The 17,076-nt window shown below is 35.2% G+C and overlaps 1 protein-coding gene across 1 annotated transcript; it reads right to left on the bottom strand.

Moving 5' to 3' along the window:
- Nucleotides 1–9,362: 9,362 nt before the first annotated feature.
- Nucleotides 9,363–17,022, bottom strand: LOC136203994 (GDSL esterase/lipase At4g16230-like). The gene is made up of 7 exons (XM_065995197.1): nucleotides 17,017–17,022; nucleotides 15,798–16,106; nucleotides 14,350–14,577; nucleotides 13,999–14,245; nucleotides 12,811–12,974; nucleotides 9,925–10,215; nucleotides 9,363–9,629 (listed from the first exon to the last, which is right to left on the bottom strand). The coding sequence occupies exons 1-7, from the start codon at nucleotides 17,020–17,022 to the stop codon at nucleotides 9,363–9,365; spliced, it is 1,512 nt and encodes a 503-aa protein (XP_065851269.1).
- Between the last annotated feature and the right edge of the window lie 54 nt (nucleotides 17,023–17,076).

Genomic DNA, 17,076 nt, shown 5'->3' with positions numbered 1-17,076 from the left:
GCCGGAGGAGAGCGAAGGGAACTGGGGGTTGGTAAGGATTAGGGATTGTATTGATCCGGTTGCGGAGAAAGGTCCTGTGGGGGATGGTGTGTATGGTGCAGATCCGTATGGGATGCGGATGCCGATTCAGGCTGCGCAGGCCGCGCAAGCCACGCAAGCCGTGCAGGCCACGCAAGCCGCGCAGGCCGCGGGAAGGCTGGCTTCGGGCCCTGTTTCAGGGAATTTGGGCAAACTTTGCTCGGGTGATGGTACGGATGAGGGTTTTGCTGTCACAGGGATGCAGGCAGTAGTGATGGAAGGCCGAGCTAGGGATCAGGCTATGGCCCCTAGCCCTAGTGCTATTCCGGGCCCGAAACAAATTGTGGATAAAACTGATAATCTTATTTTTAAGAATGACTGGGGGAATTCTTCCTGGAGAGATAAGGTGTTGGGGGTGGTCGAGGAGGAATCCATGATGGAGGAAGACACTATCGAGGATGAGTCTGAGGAATTCTTTTCCGACTCTGATATTGAGGATGGAGAACAAGAGGACCCGCTGTGTCCCAAGATTCGTCTTTCCTCTGAAGACAAGCGTGTCCTAAGATCCAAGTGGAAATTAGCCTTAATTGTCACTGTTCTTGGGAAAAGGATTAGCTTTAACTACTTTGCCCAGAGGATCCAGGCACAATGGACGAAGAAAGGGAAGGTTTCAATTACGGACCTGGAGAATGATTATTATGTCATTAAATTTACCAGAGCGGAGGACTTTAATGCAATTGTTAATGGTGGTCCTTACATCATTTCCAATCATGTTTTGGTAATAAGGCCATGGGTTCCAAATTTTAACCCTCATGATTGCTCGGTTAACAAGATCCTTACTTGGGTTAGATTCCTAGGTTTGCCTATTGAATACTACAACGAGAGATTCCTTAATAAAATTAGAGGCCTAGTTGGGAAAGTTCACCACATAGACAAAACTACCATTGGGGCAGTGAGAGGCAAGTTTGCCAGGGTCTGTATCGATATTGATCTTGTGAAACCTCTTCTGTCTAAATTCTGCATTCAGAATCAGGTCTTTCATATTGAATACGAAGGCATCCACAATATCTGCTATGAGTGTGGCATGTTTGGCCATACTTATGATGGCTGTCCTAATAGAAGGAAGATGGTTGAGGAGGTGGTGGTGCCTAACATAGGTAGACCTGAGGAGAATCAAGGTGAAGGAAAGAATTTTGGCTCATGGATGCTGGCCAAAAGGTCGGTCAGAAGGAAGCCACGAGCAAATGCTGCTCGGAATCAATCGCCAGTCATCAGTAAGGATATGAGCTCTCTTCAAATTGCTCCCGAAACCAAGGTTAAGCCCCCAGACATCAAGAATGGTGCTGGTGTGGAGGTTGCTTCCGGTTCAGGGTCAAGATTCGGAGTCCTATCTCTTGAGGATGAACAGGATCCGGAGGTTTCTAATGAGCTTATGGAGTTAAGCATGCCTGGCCTGGAGTCTACCGAGCCAGCTACCATCCTATGCGACTCTATTAATCCTCTTTTTGATTCCAATGATATTGCCAAGGTGAGCTCCCAGAACATTGGATCAACTGAAAGGGTCATGACAAATAAGGTTAGTAATTTGAAAACTCTTGTTGATATCCCTATAGGAAAGAATATAGGAGTCAATAAGTTGAATATGAAGAAACCTAAAGCTAACCCTAAGAAGAACCATAGTTCTGTGGAATCTTGGGATAAAAGGGGGCCTGTTGGCACCTCTTCAAGGCTCTCAGGAGCCCTGAATAAATACCTGGTCTAGGGTTGGGACCTGTGATCAGTAGTTTTCTTTTCTGATGGACTTCTTTGTTTGTAATGTTAGAGGTGCGGCTAGCAAGGCTACCCGCATCCATGTTAAAGATCTTATTAAGCAGTTTAATCCTTCTTGCTTCGCTCTTCTTAAAACCAAGGTGAGTGGTTCAAAAGCAGATGAGGTGGTTAGAAAGTTTAAGAATTGGAGTTGTATCAGATCTGAGGCTACTGGTAGGGCAGGGGGGATTTGGCTATTTTGGAAGCCAGATCGTGTTAATATTGACATTATCAGTATGGATAATCAATTCATTCATAGTAAGGTTTGTTACCCTGGTAACAAACCCTTCTTTGTAACCTTTGTTTATGCCGATCCGGTTTTGACTAACCGAAAAAGGCTGTGGGAGGTTCTCTACTCTATAAGTACAAGCATGGTAGAGGCTTGGATGGTGGCTGGGGACTTTAATGATATCGCCCTTATGAGTGACCATAGAGGGGGGGTAATTATTATGTGAACTAGTGCCTTAATCACAAGCAGAATATTGATTTATGCGGGTTGTCTCATCTGGGAGCCGTTGGTCACAAGTTTACTTGGAAAAGGAATAGCGTGTTTGTTCGGTTGGACAAAGTTTATGTGAATGTTGCTGCGATTTATAGATTTCCTGAGGTGAACATTCTGAATCTTCCTTTCCGTCATTCTGACCATTGTCCTATCCTCGTTAAGCTGAATAAAGGTCATCGGCTTAAAGGGAATAAACCTTTTAGGTACCTTGTTGCCTGGGATTCCCACCCTGATTTCAAAAATTTTGTTAAGGACAATTGGCAACCTCATTCTAATGTTATCCTAGCCGCTGAGGGGTTTAAAAGGAATGTGGTGGATTGGAATAAAAACATCTTTGGCCATATTATCAGAAGGAAAAGTAAACTTTTAAAAAGGATGGAAGGCATTCAATGCTGTTTGGAGGTCCGTTTTGATCACAGTCTGAATTGTCATCTTAGATCTCTCCAGAACGAGTTGGAAGCTGTGCTTAGACAGGAAGAGCTTCTTTGGTTTCAGAAATCTAGAAAGGCTTGGATTAAGGATGGTGACCGGAATACCAAGTTTTTCCACCTCTCTACTATTATTAAGAGGCAGAGGAATCAGATCGATGCTATTAAAGATTCCAAGGGTGATTGGGTCTATGAGGATGAAGATATTCGTCGCTTAGCCCTTGATTTCTATAAAGACCTTTTTAAAGAGGATGAGGTTGATCTAGATAAAGCCCTCTCTGGGATTTCCTTTCCTAGGCTGGAGGAGGATGTTATTAAGGAAGCTTTTCATCCTATTGACTAGAAAGAAATTGATATGGCCTTCTCTAGTATTGGAGCTACTAAGGCTCCAGGGATTGATGGTATTCCGGCCAGTTTTTACCACAAGCACTGGGAAACTGTGAAAGAAGGCATTTACAGTTTTGTTAAAGGTGTTTTCGGTGGTTCCAATGATATTATGATGGTGAATAAAACTCTCCTGGTTCTGATCCCAAAAGTTGATAAACCTTCCTCCTTTTTACAAATGAGGCCTATTAGCCTTTGCAATGTGTTATACAAAGCTATAACTAAAATTGTGGCTAATAGACTCCGGCGTATTCTTCCTGAGATTATAAGCCAGAATCAGGACAGTTTTGTTCCTGGCAGGCAAATGGTGGATAATGTGGTTATTGCCCAGGAGTTGGTTCATTCCATGAAGATTAAGAAGGGGGAGAAAGGGATTGTGGTGCTCAAGCTGGATCTGGAGAAAGCTTATGACCGTTTAAACTGGAGCTTTCTTCTGGATAGCTTAAAAAGAGCTGGTATCCCGGATAGTTGGAGGAATCTGATTGAGGATTGCATTTCTTCTCCTGTTTTTCAGGTTCTGATCAATGGAGATATGTCTGATGAGTTCTCTCCCTCCAGGGGTATCCGTCAAGGGGATCATATGAGCCCTTTCCTCTTTGTTATTGCTATGGAGAGGTTATCTCACCTGATCCAATAGGCTGTTAACAAGGGGACTTTGCATCATGTGTCCATCAACAAGTTCTGCCCTCCTATTACCCATTTGTTCTTCGCTGACGATGTTATGATCTTTGTGGAAGGGAGTGAGGAGCAAGTTGGTATGGTGATGGATATCCTTAATTGTTTCTACGCTGCTTCTGGCCAGAAGATCAACATTCAAAAATCTCGGATGCTTTGCTCTAAGAACATGAACAAAGGCTTGTGTAAAAGGCTAAGTGATTTATCTGGTATCCCTCTTACTCAATCTTTGGGTAAGTATCTTGGGATTCCCCTCCATAGCGACAAAGTTTCCAAAGCCTCTTTTAAAGAGACTCTGGATAAAACTAATGGGTTGTGTGCTAGTTGGAAAGCTAATTCTCTTTCCCTGGCAGGCCGTCTTACGTTAATTCAGTCAGTCAATTGTTCGGCCCCTAATCATATCATGCAAGCCTGCAGACTGCCTGAGCCTGTTCTCAATGAGCTGGACAAAATTAATCGGCGATTCCTCTGGGGTGATTCTGGAGAGGGGAAAAAGATTCACCTGGTTCCGTGGAAGGAGGTCTGCCAGCCGAAGAGTAAGGGGGGTCTTGGAATTAGACAAGCTAAGGACAATAACAAAGTCCTATTAATGAAGCTCCTCTGGAGAATGTGGCAATGCCCCTCCTCTCTTTGGGTTCGTCTTCTCTGTGATAAGTATAGAAAAGACAAAATCTTTGGGGGCCCTAAGGAGAGAGTTGTCAATTGTTCCTTCCTCTAGAAAGGGCTTAGCACTGTGTTTGCTGAGTTCTGCTCAAAGGTTGGCCTGGAGGTGGGTAGTGGCAAGTCCATCATCTTCTGGAATAATATCTGGATAGGAGACAAACCGTTAATAGAAGGTGTAGATCCCCCCCCCCCCCACCTTATAATACCCGTAATTGGAGGATAGCCGACGTGGTGGACTCTGAGGGGGACTGGATTTGGTCTAAGATTGATATTTTCTTTAGCCTGGATACTCTCTTCAGAATTAGGGGAGTGAAGGTTAGTAATCAGGAGGAAGACAAGGATAGGCATTGCTGGGCCTTGACTAACAATGGTGCTTACTCCTGCAAATCGGCCTTTGAAGCTTTTACTCTTAACAGGTCCGTTCCTCTCTCTAGTTCTTGGAAGTCCATTTGGGCCCTTAGAGTCCCTTACCGTATTAGGAGTTTCATGTGGCTGGGAGTGAAGGACATGTTGCTTACTAATTCGGATAGGCACAGAAGGCATTTAGTGGATTCAGGAGCTTGCAATAGATGCAGAGGTCATATTGAAACTTTGTGCCATGCTCTTAGGGACTGCTCTAATAGTAAAGAGGTGTGGAAGAAAATTCTTCCTCACCACATTCTCTCTCCCTTCCTTGCCCACTCTGAGAATGACTGGTTCTCTGATGGTGTTAGTGGAAAGTTACTGGCTAACTTGGAGCATGGTGACATTTTCTTTGCCATCATCTGTCACCAAATTTGGAAGTGGAGGAACGAGGAGATTTTTGGTGATAAAACTACTTTTATTTCCAACCTTTCGGAGTTCTTCTCCAAAAAGCTTTCTATTATTACTAAGAGTTTCAAAGGGGATTCCCTTGCCAGGGCTACCCAGAAAAGAGAGGTCCACCTCATTGGATGGAGCAGGCCTAGAGATGGGGTGGTAAAGTTGAACACGAATGGCTCTTGCCTTTTCAATGGGAAGATTGCAGTCGGAGGGTTTCTAAGAGATGGGGGGGTGCCTGGCTTTCTGGGTTCACCCAGAATCTGGGTATGGGCTCTTCCTTTTCTGCAGAGCTTTGGGGTATGCTCTCTGGTATTAAGCTTGCCAAGAGTCTGGGTGTTAAGAAGTTATCTGTGGAGTCGGATAACTTGGAGGCCATCAATATGATTTGTGATAATCATGTTATTTGTCTGAATAGCCGCAACCTCATCAAAGCTATTAAAAGGCTTAGCTCTTCCTTTGAGTCCTTAAAGTTCAGCCACATTTTCAGAGAGTAAAACCGGGTCGCGGATCGCTTGGCGGCAGCTGGTCATAAGGGGATGTTAGGTGTTACTACCCTTTCTGTTCCTCCCATCTTTCTTTCTTCTCTTCTTATAGAAGATAGGATTGGGGTTAGCTTTTCTAGGCTAATTCCAGGCTAGGTTTTTTTTTTCTTTGTTTGTTGTTTTCTTTCTTGTTTCTACCAAAAAAAAAATTAAATATTTTTAATCTGATTTTTTACTACATTGACAACTCATCAAAAAGACTTCTAAAACACTTCTTCTCATTTCTCTCTACGTAATTATATATAGTACAGATATCATTTAATAAACTTTGATGGACATTAATTTATTAACATCACTTGTCAAGGCTCTTATTGCTTCCATTTTGCAGGCTACATTAGAAATCATTAGCCTTGAAAATTGAAATTAATAACTGCTACTACCCAGCAATAACAAGCTTACTTAACTACTTATTGTAATTGAAATAAAGAGTACTCCATCGAGTGTACTTGCAAACTTTTTAAAATTAATTTACTGGTTACAGAAATTATTTAATAGTTTGCTCAGTAACCAGCATAATAATTAAACATTTTTGTTACTTTTCTTTAATATCATAATTAAATTTTTTTTTGTATATATAAAAATTAGGTATATCTTTAAATTAATATTATTGGCCCTGTTTGGGAATTAGCTGTTAGCTGATTTGACTAGCTGTTTGTGTAGACCTGTTTGGTAAAACTTAGCTGATTGATAATAGCGGTTTGTGCAAAAAAAATGAATAAGGACATTAATTTTGGCGCAGGAGAAGAGGGAGTCTATCTATTAGAGTTAAAGAAGTCCATTAATTTTAATATTCCAAAACGTTAATTGAAAAAGCTCCTTTTAAGAGCTTTTTCTAAATTAGCGTTTTCATGCCAAAACTCTCTCTCAAACCTCTCTCCACCAAACACTCCAATCAGCGGTTTCAGTGGTCAAATCTCTAAAGTTGGTCAAAACCGCTCTTTTTAACCTAAAACACTCTTTACCAAACAGGGCCATTATTTTATTGGAAAAGAGAAGTCCCCATTACCCGTGGAGTCTGCATGGGGAGGGGACGAGAATGAAAAAATCCTCGAATTATTTAATGGGGATTCTCCGAAATCGTCCCCGTAAATATTGAGGACGGAATGGAAAATGCATTTTCGTTCCCGCCTCGCACCATTACCACCCGTATTGGTATTCATATTCGGCAAATTAGAGCTCACATGTTTTCTTATTGTATTGTGAAAATTAAGCGAGTGTCATGTAGTAATAAAAAAAAATTGAAGAGCTTTTGTGTCATTTTGTTTTTATTGCGTAAACTAATAGTTCTTCAAAATGATAAATTCAATAATTACCAAATAGCAATTCTAGTCCCTTTACTCTAACAAAGTGGTATCAGAGCCTAGGTTGAGAGAGTTTTTTCTTCCACAAAATAAAATATTTTTCTTAAATTGAGTGTTTGAGAGACCTTATAAGAAAATAGTAGACAATTCCAACAACATCTCTTTCCACTACCATCAGTTCATAAAAACCAATTATTCAAGATGGTGTATTCGAATGAAGGCATTACTCGGATGTCAAGATGTTTGGGACATTGTAAAAAAGGCTATGTAGTTCCAAAAGACGAGGCACGACTATCTTAAGCTCAAAAAGATAATCTACAGAAAAATCGTAGAACTGGTCAAAAGGCGCTTACTCTCATCCATCAAGACTTGGATGAAGTCATGTTAGGGAGGGGAGCCAAAGCTACCAGCTCCAAACAAACGTGGTAAATTCTACAAGTGTCTTTTCAAGGTGACAAAAAAGTTAAAGAGGTTCGTTTGCAAATGTTGAGAAGAGAATTTGAGAAAATGAGGATGAAAGAGACGGAGGCCGTTATTGATTACTGATCTCGGGTAAAATCTATCATGAATCAAATATGACAATATGGTGATAAAATTGAAGATTCCAGTTGAGAAAATTCTATGATCGCTATTACCAAAATTTGATTATGCAGTGGTGGCAATGGAAGAGTCCAAAGACATCAGCACAATGACTATTATAAAGTTATAGTGTCATTACAAGCACGTGAAGAGCGGAGCGTAGAGAAGAATCAACAGAACAAATCTTAGCAACAAAGGCTTCGGTTAAAGACGGGGACAACAGTCGACAAATAAATCAATTTGGTAGAGGACACAAAAGAGGGCGATAAGGAAATATAAGAGGAAGAGGATGTGGAAGAAACCAAGGAAAATGTGACAATAGCTACAATAACAATGAAAAGAAGCACTCCATCCATAAGAGACAAAAGCCACAGATATGGACGTGGACGCAGAAGAGGAAATAATTGACTTAACAAATATATTAAATATATAGGAATATATTTACAAAGTTTAAGGGTTTGTTTGGTTCAGTTGTTAGTTAAGAGTTGTTGTTGTTGCACACAGTTGTTTGTTGTTGCAATAGGTTGCGGTTAAATGTGTATTATAAGCTAGTGTCTTTTAAAATTGTGGTTAATTGTTGTTGTGACTACATGTCTACGATAAATAATATATTAGTTCCTACATCCAATTAGAAAGTTAGATCACAATTCAAGCTCTCTTACCATATGATAAGAAGAAGTAAACTTGAGATCCATCTTTCCATTACTTGGCTTCGTCACTCCTGAAATTAAAAAAAAAAATTCTAGTAAGCTTCACCATTTACTCTGTGTTTTTTTTATGAAGTTTTTCTCTCTATACATGTATTGGCAACCTACCAATGAACCAATTATAAATTAGATGACAATAACTTCGTTGTGAGCTGATAATATCATAGATTAATATAAAATCTATTATTGGGCCTTAACTATCAGCTTGAACTATCAGTTAAATCGGTTCCAAGACATAGTATTAGAGCATATCATTCCAATGTTGCACATAAATTCAGTAATTTAATAGTTCTTCAAAATGATAAATTCAGTAATTACCAAATAACAATTCTAGTCTATTTACTCCAATAAAGTGGTATCATAGTCTAGGTTGAGAGAGTTTTTTCTTCCACAAAACAATATATTTTTCTAGAATTGAGTGTTTGAGAGACCTATAAAAAAATATAGACAATTCCAACAACATCTCATTCCACTACCCTCAGTTCAAAAAAAACAATTATGCAAGTTGTTTGAATGAAGGCATTACTTTGATGTCAAGATGTTTGGGACATTGTAGAAAAGAGCTATGTAGTTCCAAAAGATGAGTCATGACTATCTCAAGCTGAAAAAGATAGTCTATAGAAAAATCGTAGAACTAGTTGAAAAGGCGCTTACTCTCGCATCCATCAAGGCTTGGATGAAGTTATGTTCGAGAAGGTAGATGAAGCTACCACCTCTAAACAAGCATGGGAAATTCTACGGGTGTCTCTTCAAGGTGAAGAAAAAGTTAAAAAGGTTCGTTTGTAAATGCTAAGAGGAGAATTTGAGACAATGAGAATGAAAGAGATTAATATCATTTTCGATTACTCATCTTGAGTAAAATCTGTCGTGAATCAAATGTGAGAATATGGTGATAAAAGTGAAGATTCCAGAATTTTTGAGAAAATTCTGCAATCACTACTACCAAAATTTGATTATGTATGGGTGGCAATGGAAGTGTCCAGGGACATCAATGCAATGACAATCGTTGATGAAGGTATAGTGTCATTACAAGAACGTGAAGAGCAGTTAGAGAAGCGTAGAGAAGAATTAACAGGACAAGTCTTAGCAACAAAGACTTCGGTTAAAGATGGCAACAACAGTCGTGAAAGAAACCAATTTGGTAGAGGACGCCGAAGAGGGCGATAAGGAAATGGAAGAGGAAAAGGACGTGAAAGACACCAATAAAGAGGTGACAATAGCTACAATAACAATGAAAGAAGCACTCCATCCACAAGATGCATAGACTAAGGATGTGGATGTGGATGTGGATGTGGATGTGGACGCGGAAGAGGAAATTGGAGGTTGAATGAAAGACGTGACAAGTCCAATGTTTAATGTTATAATTGCTCCAAGTATAGTCACTACACAACAGAATGTTAGAGTCCTCCAAAGGAGATAGAGGAGAAAGCCAATGATATTCATGATGAGGAAGTAACAGGCACGCTATTACTTACCTATGAAGGAGACGAAAGTCATGAAAATAATATATGGTACCTTGACAATACGATAAGTAACCATATGTGTGGTGACAAGAAGATATTCATGGATCTCAATAAATCTGGTGGTTCCAAAAGACCTGGAAAATAATTTCAACTCTAGTAAACGATTGGCTTTAATCTGATCCTCGGGAAGTAAATCCCTCACAAAAATGTTCTCCCTAGTAGCCCGGGAGGATCTGATTTCTGCATTCCCTTCACCTATAGCTAATACAACAGCTTCGGTATTAACTTCCTCTTCTCTACCTTCTTCTTTCAGCGAACAGAGGTGAATTAACATAAAATGCACCTACATCCAAAACTGAAAAGAAAAACAAAGTTCAAAGCTAATTCTTTGTCTCAATCTGTGGTAGCCTTTACAACTCTTATAGATAGTTTCCCCCTTCTAGTTAAAGAGCGTCAAAGGCTTCTCAGGCCGAATTAGGCCTAGCATCTCCAAATAATGTCATTGCATAGTATATTGTGACAAAAGCTACTGCCTGGCTTGCTCTCTTTTGGTCATCTCACGCTTTGCCTCCCAAGTATTGGAATTCCAAGGTTCTTCATTCCATTTAGTTTCAAATGGGAAACCGCCTGAATAAAAAATTTAAGGAAGAAACAAATTTCCCCCAACCAAAACCACTTCAGTTTGAAATCTTAACTGTTTTGCATCTTTCCAATTAGGAATCCCTTCTGGTAATAAGTTGTCTTCCAATAAATTATATCCTTCGAAGCTTTTTTTTTTTACCATTTTTTGACAAGAATGAAATAGGGCTCCAGTTAAATTGATGTTAAAATCTTCACAACCCTTCATGAAAGCAAGTAGTTTTACGTAGGAGTTTTGGCAAATCTGGTAGGGGCACAAACAAAATGCATTTATGACACAAACTAATCCAAGAGAGAGAAGAAATTGCATACCACACTTCAACAATTGGAGAAACATACCCATATCCTAGTGGGTTAAAAGCTCTTTGATCTTCAATAAACAGCTTAATATCCATCTCTTTTAATTCAGGGAACAAGGGCACAGTATCCACAAGGTCTGTAACGGTTAAGGAATAAAGTTGTTCATAAACCTGTGAATTCACCTACTTGGAAGAGTCCGCTTTATTAGGATGTTGTTTTGGGTCTTCTCAAAGTTTTTGGTGAGTTTGGACTTTTTTTTGGAGGCATAATAATTTTTTGGACGTGAATAAAAGGTAAATATTATTCAACGCTCAATAATAGGGGATTTCTTGGATTTTTTTTTATCAAAAATTTCATACAAACAGAAAAATAAAGAAAGCTTGAAGAGAAGAAAAAGAGAGGAGAAAAAAACACCAATAATCTATTTCCATGTTATGTATAGTAGCCTAAAAGAGCATTTAATGTATCATTATTATAACAATCTAAAAAAAATTATAATAATGAGCTCAAATAAATACACCTCTACATGCAAAAGTAACATTTGTAAAGAATGTAGAAGATCGATAAGTGTGATTGTAGAATGATCTTATCTCTGCGTGCTTTCTCATGATTTAATACTTTATCCCACGCACCCATTTGACATTATATCACACATTTGCCTACCATTCAGAAAAGAAAGTTGGCGACGTGTTAATAATTAATTAAATAATTAAAATAGTATTTACTATTATTTTTTTATTTTTGTGTTATATTTAGATAATATCATAAAATATTATTTTATATCCTTAAAATTAAAAACATTTTAATTATCATTTAACTTTAAATACATATACATAAAAAATTTAAATCTAAAAAATTATATATTTTAAATTGAATTATAAAATATGTATCCAATTATTTAATTATATCTGTGTTAGTAATATTAATAAAAAAATAATAACTATTTAGTCTTAAAAAGTATATTTCTTTTTTAATTTTTATATTTATTAAACTTTAATATATTTTTAAGGTAAAGCATCATTAGGTTCCTGATCTTTCATTTTTTGGTTTATTAACCCCTTGATCTTTTATTTGGATACATTAAGTCGCTGATCATTTATTTTTGGTCTCATTAAGGCCTTCATAACCAAAAAAAATGTATTTTCGAACATAAAATTCGGTTAACTGACTGTTATTCATTATACAATTGCATTTAAAATTTGTATTTTTTACTGTTTGAAAGCAATTTTGGATGTGTAATGTGGCTGTAGTAAAACTGTAAAAACCTTAATTCAAACTGTAAAAAATATTTTTTTTAATAATTTCAAATACAGATTAAGTTAATAATGTATTTTTAACAGAATTACATGTTCATAACTTACTAATTTGGCCATAAAGAGTTTAATGAGACCAAAAATAAATGATCAGGAGCTTAATGTATCCAAATAAAAGATCAAGGGTTTAATGAACCAAAAAATAAAATATCAGGGACCTAATGATACTTTTTGCCTATTTTTAATTTTATCATATTAAATTTATTAATTTTGAAAATTTAATATCTCAAAATATCATCATTTGATATTAAAAACATATTATTATTAGTAAAAAAATTTAATATTATACATGTGAATAGAAATATAGTTTTCACATTATTTTTAAATCCCGATTAAACCTATAACTTTTTATGTTTTTCAATTCTTTCACCTGTCCGGTTTTAATAACCATATTTTATAATGGGACTACTAAAATTCATGGTGAAACTACTAAAATTTTGCACATATCAACTCTATATGGGAACGATTGTTTTATGATTACAAATGGTGAATTGGAGAGAATTTTCAAATTAGAATAGAGAAAAAATATATTGATTAATTTGGCAAGAGATTATGCATGTAAACAAAAATCGAGTAACTTTATCTTGATTAGTATTTTTGGGATTACATGAAAGTGATTAACTAAATATGGAAAGTTGTCTAATATTAATGGGATAAACTTGAGATGGATGATTAGAAGTAAAAACCTTAGAAACTATGTAATAATTAGCAGCTTCGGTTGTGTGTGCTCCATCAAAAAATACATATGCTTTCCTGTCTTTGCACACAGCTGCTCCTTTAAAGCATGGACTGTATTTGTGACCCATGTATTCCATTATTTGACAACATGGATTCTTTGAATCTTTGAATCCTATCCAACAACATCAAATATTATAAATTTCCTTAGGCATGTCAGAGATAATAATAATAATAATAATAATAGCAATAAGGGGTGGAAACTAGTCCAGAGACTAGATAATAATAATAATAATAGCACTTATTTATAGGGGGTGGAAACTAGTCCAGAGACTAGAGGGATGATCGCTCTCTAACTGTTGGTTGCACACTTAAGTAGGGATAATGTCACTTCCTGACAAACCTCTCACATTGATTTATTTTCATGTATTTTTGTAAGTTGTGTAATTTAACGTAAGAAGTCGTAAGTTGTATATTTTTTAAAAAAAAGTCTTGTTTAAATTGTGATTTCTAAATAATTATGTTAATATTATCAATTATTTTCAATTTATTATTTACTATCTCCATTTCAAAATAATTGTCATATTACCAAATTACAAGTACCAAGGAAATTATTGATTTGCATTAAATTTATAGAAAATGGATTAAAATACCCTCAACTCATTAATTAAGATACAGATTGAGTAATTAGTGTCAAACTCAATAATAAGAAAAAAAATAGGAAAAATTATTTTGAAAACTAAACCTACAAATAATATGAAATAAGAAAATTTGAACTCGTTTTATTTCAAAACTAAACTTGACAAATTTATTTTAATCCTTTTGAACTTGTTTTATTTCGAAAATTATTATTTTTTATTTTGAAACTCAAAGAACTTCATTTTTAAATTAAAATTAAATTTATGAAAATTTTAAGAATAATTTTTAAAGGAAATTAGCATTTAATTTATAAATAAAAAATAAAAATCTCTATTTTTTTAGTACATTTTTAATTTGTTTAACTCCAAAACACCTGGTCAGGGTTTTGGAGTAAAAACAAAATTAAATTAAATCAGTTCCAACGGGTTGAACTTTAGAAAACTATCCTCTAACTTGATGAAAACTTGTTCTACACTAAACACAGGGCTAAAATCAATCCCTCTGAATATAATTTTCTAGGCCCGACATCTTAAAATAAGAAGTAATATAATTAAATTTACCTTGAGCAATAGGGTCGGCAATAAGATCGATAATGATATTGTAAGTGTCAACGAAAACAAGACGAGAACCGGGCATTTGTGAGTGTAAATCATCAACCATAGCTTTCAAGTGAGAATTGTATAAAATAGCAGCATTGTTCAATGTTTGATTACACTCTTGTTTTGGAGATACTCTTTGCACTGGATAACAACCAATTGGATATGCTGACATTATAACAAATTTTCTACCTCCTAATCTGTACAAATTCTGCACTCATGACCACAATTTTAAATTAATTAATATCAATTAATTACTAATTAAATAAATAAATCAATTGAGAAATTAATGAATTAAATTAAATTAAAATGTACCTTGATGTGGGCAGAATACAATTTGATGAGAGTAGTAACGAAGGTTTCAATAGTTTGAGTGATTGGATTGAGAAAGTAATTTTCTGTGAAATCATTAACGCCAGTTGCCATAATAAACATATAATTTCTTAGGAATTTATCCCTTCTCATACCTAATTGAATCTCCAATTGTGGTAATAAAAACATCTCAAAGTTCATCATTTGTATGTTCAAGGTTGCAAGCTTACCCTACAAGGTTGTAAAAAATGTTATAGGTTAGTTGGACGAATATGGTTCCTGTATTTTTCTAATTTTTAATAAATAAATTATTATATAATATAATTAAAGTATAAATTATGCTATGTAAAAATAACAATAAGATGGAAAACATATACATTAATTGGTACTTGTTACATTATAATGCTCTTAAAAAATAGGGTAAATAATCTATTAATCGATGCATTTTTAACTAACACAATGTTTAATGCTGATGTTTTAATAATACCATGTTTAGTATTTAACTTTTGTTTTATTAAATAATTTAGTAAAGGATTAAACTGTTTAATAATCTACCAGAAGATAAAAAAAAAATAAGAAATTCTATAAGGATTTTGTAAAATTAAAAATTAAAAATATATATGGCGTTGAGGGAATGTAGAGATTCAAAAATAAAACAATGTGATCAATTCAAACATTTGAGGGGATTTGAATAGAATAAAAAAAATTAAGGACTAACCAATGTATTAATAAAATACAAAGACTAAATTGTGTGTTTGGTACGAATAGTGACTAATAAATTATTTGCCCTAAAAAATAAAAATGTGCCAAGAAAATAACATTAAAATAGCATTTGATAGTTTTAGTTTTAGGTTATTTGATATTTGAGAGCCGGTTTTTAAGGCCCGGAAAAAAATCTACAAACCGATTTACATCGCCCGATTTAAAAAATCGGAATGTGTATTATAAAAATCTCCGCTTGGACGGATTTTTAAAACACTCCAATTATATAATTAGGGCCGCAAATGAGTCGAGCCGCTCATGAGCGATTCGGTGTTCGGATCGATAAAAGCACGACCACGTTCGACTAGATTTATAAGCCAGCTGAGCTTGAGCACGATGAAACTCGGATCGAAAGCTCGCGAATAGACTCAATTATAGGTTCATGAGCAAACTCGATTATATTCTTCATGAACACGCTCGTGAACAAGCTTGATTCAATTATTTTTTAATGATAATATTTCTATACAGGGGAAATGTAAAGCTCAGTTCGACTATATTCTCCATGAACACGTTCATGTACAAGCTTGGTTCGATTATATTCTTCATGAACTGAATTGACGAGCTACTCAGTGAGCAAAACATGTGAACCAGCTCGCGAACAACTCATGAGCAGGTTCTCGATTACCGCCCTAATTATAATTGAAGGGAAATTATAGGAAGAAATGAATAAGAAATAGATGGAATCTTACAAGTGTAGAAGTGGTATTATCAAGTATTCCAGAACCACCAGAAGCAAAATCAACACCATAGATAATATTTTGACCCTTTGTAGTAGGATCAGAAAATGATGGAATCAAATTAGGAAATTTAAGATATTCAGCCAAAACATCAACCACAGTTTTTCCATTTGAGAATCTTCCATTTGGACCTTTAGGATCATCTATTCCATATGGTGCATAATTTGTTTTAGCATTTACTGGAAGGAAGATATTGTTTCCATTATCAAGTGAAGAGCTACCAAATGCAAACAACCCTTTTATTTTACTTTCATGATGTCCCTTTGAATAACAATTCAATGGATAAAATGAAATTAAAACAATAATTAGTGATAATATGGATGAGGAGTTTAGGCTACCCATGATATATATATATGTGTATATATGTATATATATCTTGGGTAGCCTAATTCCTAATTTGCTTTATTTTTTCTGCACATACTTTTGTGTTTATATATATATATATATATTGGTAATAGATTAAAAATAGCAAATGATTATGCATTGTTAATTCTTTGAAACAATCATAACGACTTTAACTAATTGTTACTAATTCATAGAATTTATGTCTGATAATAGAAAGGCAAGAGGAGTTGTTATGAAATGTTGTTAGCCATGAAATCTAAACCATGCTATTTGTAGTTCTTAAAGAAACACAAAAATATCATTTTATGGTGACTGGACAAAGTGATTAAATAGGAATTATGTAATTAGAGTAGTTAGAAAGATTATGACATTATGCAAACAATTGTTGGATGGATAAAGATAATGCTACTGTTTCGAATGGTGCACCAACAAAAAAGAACAAAGTTGATGCATGTATTGAAGATGTGAATCCTGTTTTTTTAGTCAAGTATTAGGTTAGTTTTAGGAGTCAAAGTATTAGAGTGATACATTAAAACTATTGAATATTTTGTCACTGTTAAATTTTTGGGTTATTATTTACCCAATCTCCAATTTTTCACTAATTTCCTCTAATTTTAATATTTGGTTTTCTAATTTCTTAGAGCAAAAGTGCATGATTTAAATGCTAACTAAATTAATTAAAGAAGAAGAAAAAAAAGAGCTAATATTAAAGAGAAGTAAATATCATATTTATAGAGAGAGACAACCAGAAGAAGAAGAATAAAAATAAGAAAAAAAAATTGTACAAATAATAGCTAAATTACCATTAAATAGACTACCCAATTACATTCATATTTAATATATAGAATTTGACTAATTACAATACAAATCATTAATAAAATATTAA

Source organism: Euphorbia lathyris, chromosome 8, assembly GCF_963576675.1.
Source record: "Euphorbia lathyris chromosome 8, ddEupLath1.1, whole genome shotgun sequence".
Lineage (NCBI taxonomy): Eukaryota > Viridiplantae > Streptophyta > Magnoliopsida > Malpighiales > Euphorbiaceae > Euphorbia > Euphorbia lathyris.
The sequence above is the reverse complement of the archived record's forward strand: the minus strand, read 5'-3'. Positions and strand labels throughout refer to the sequence as shown.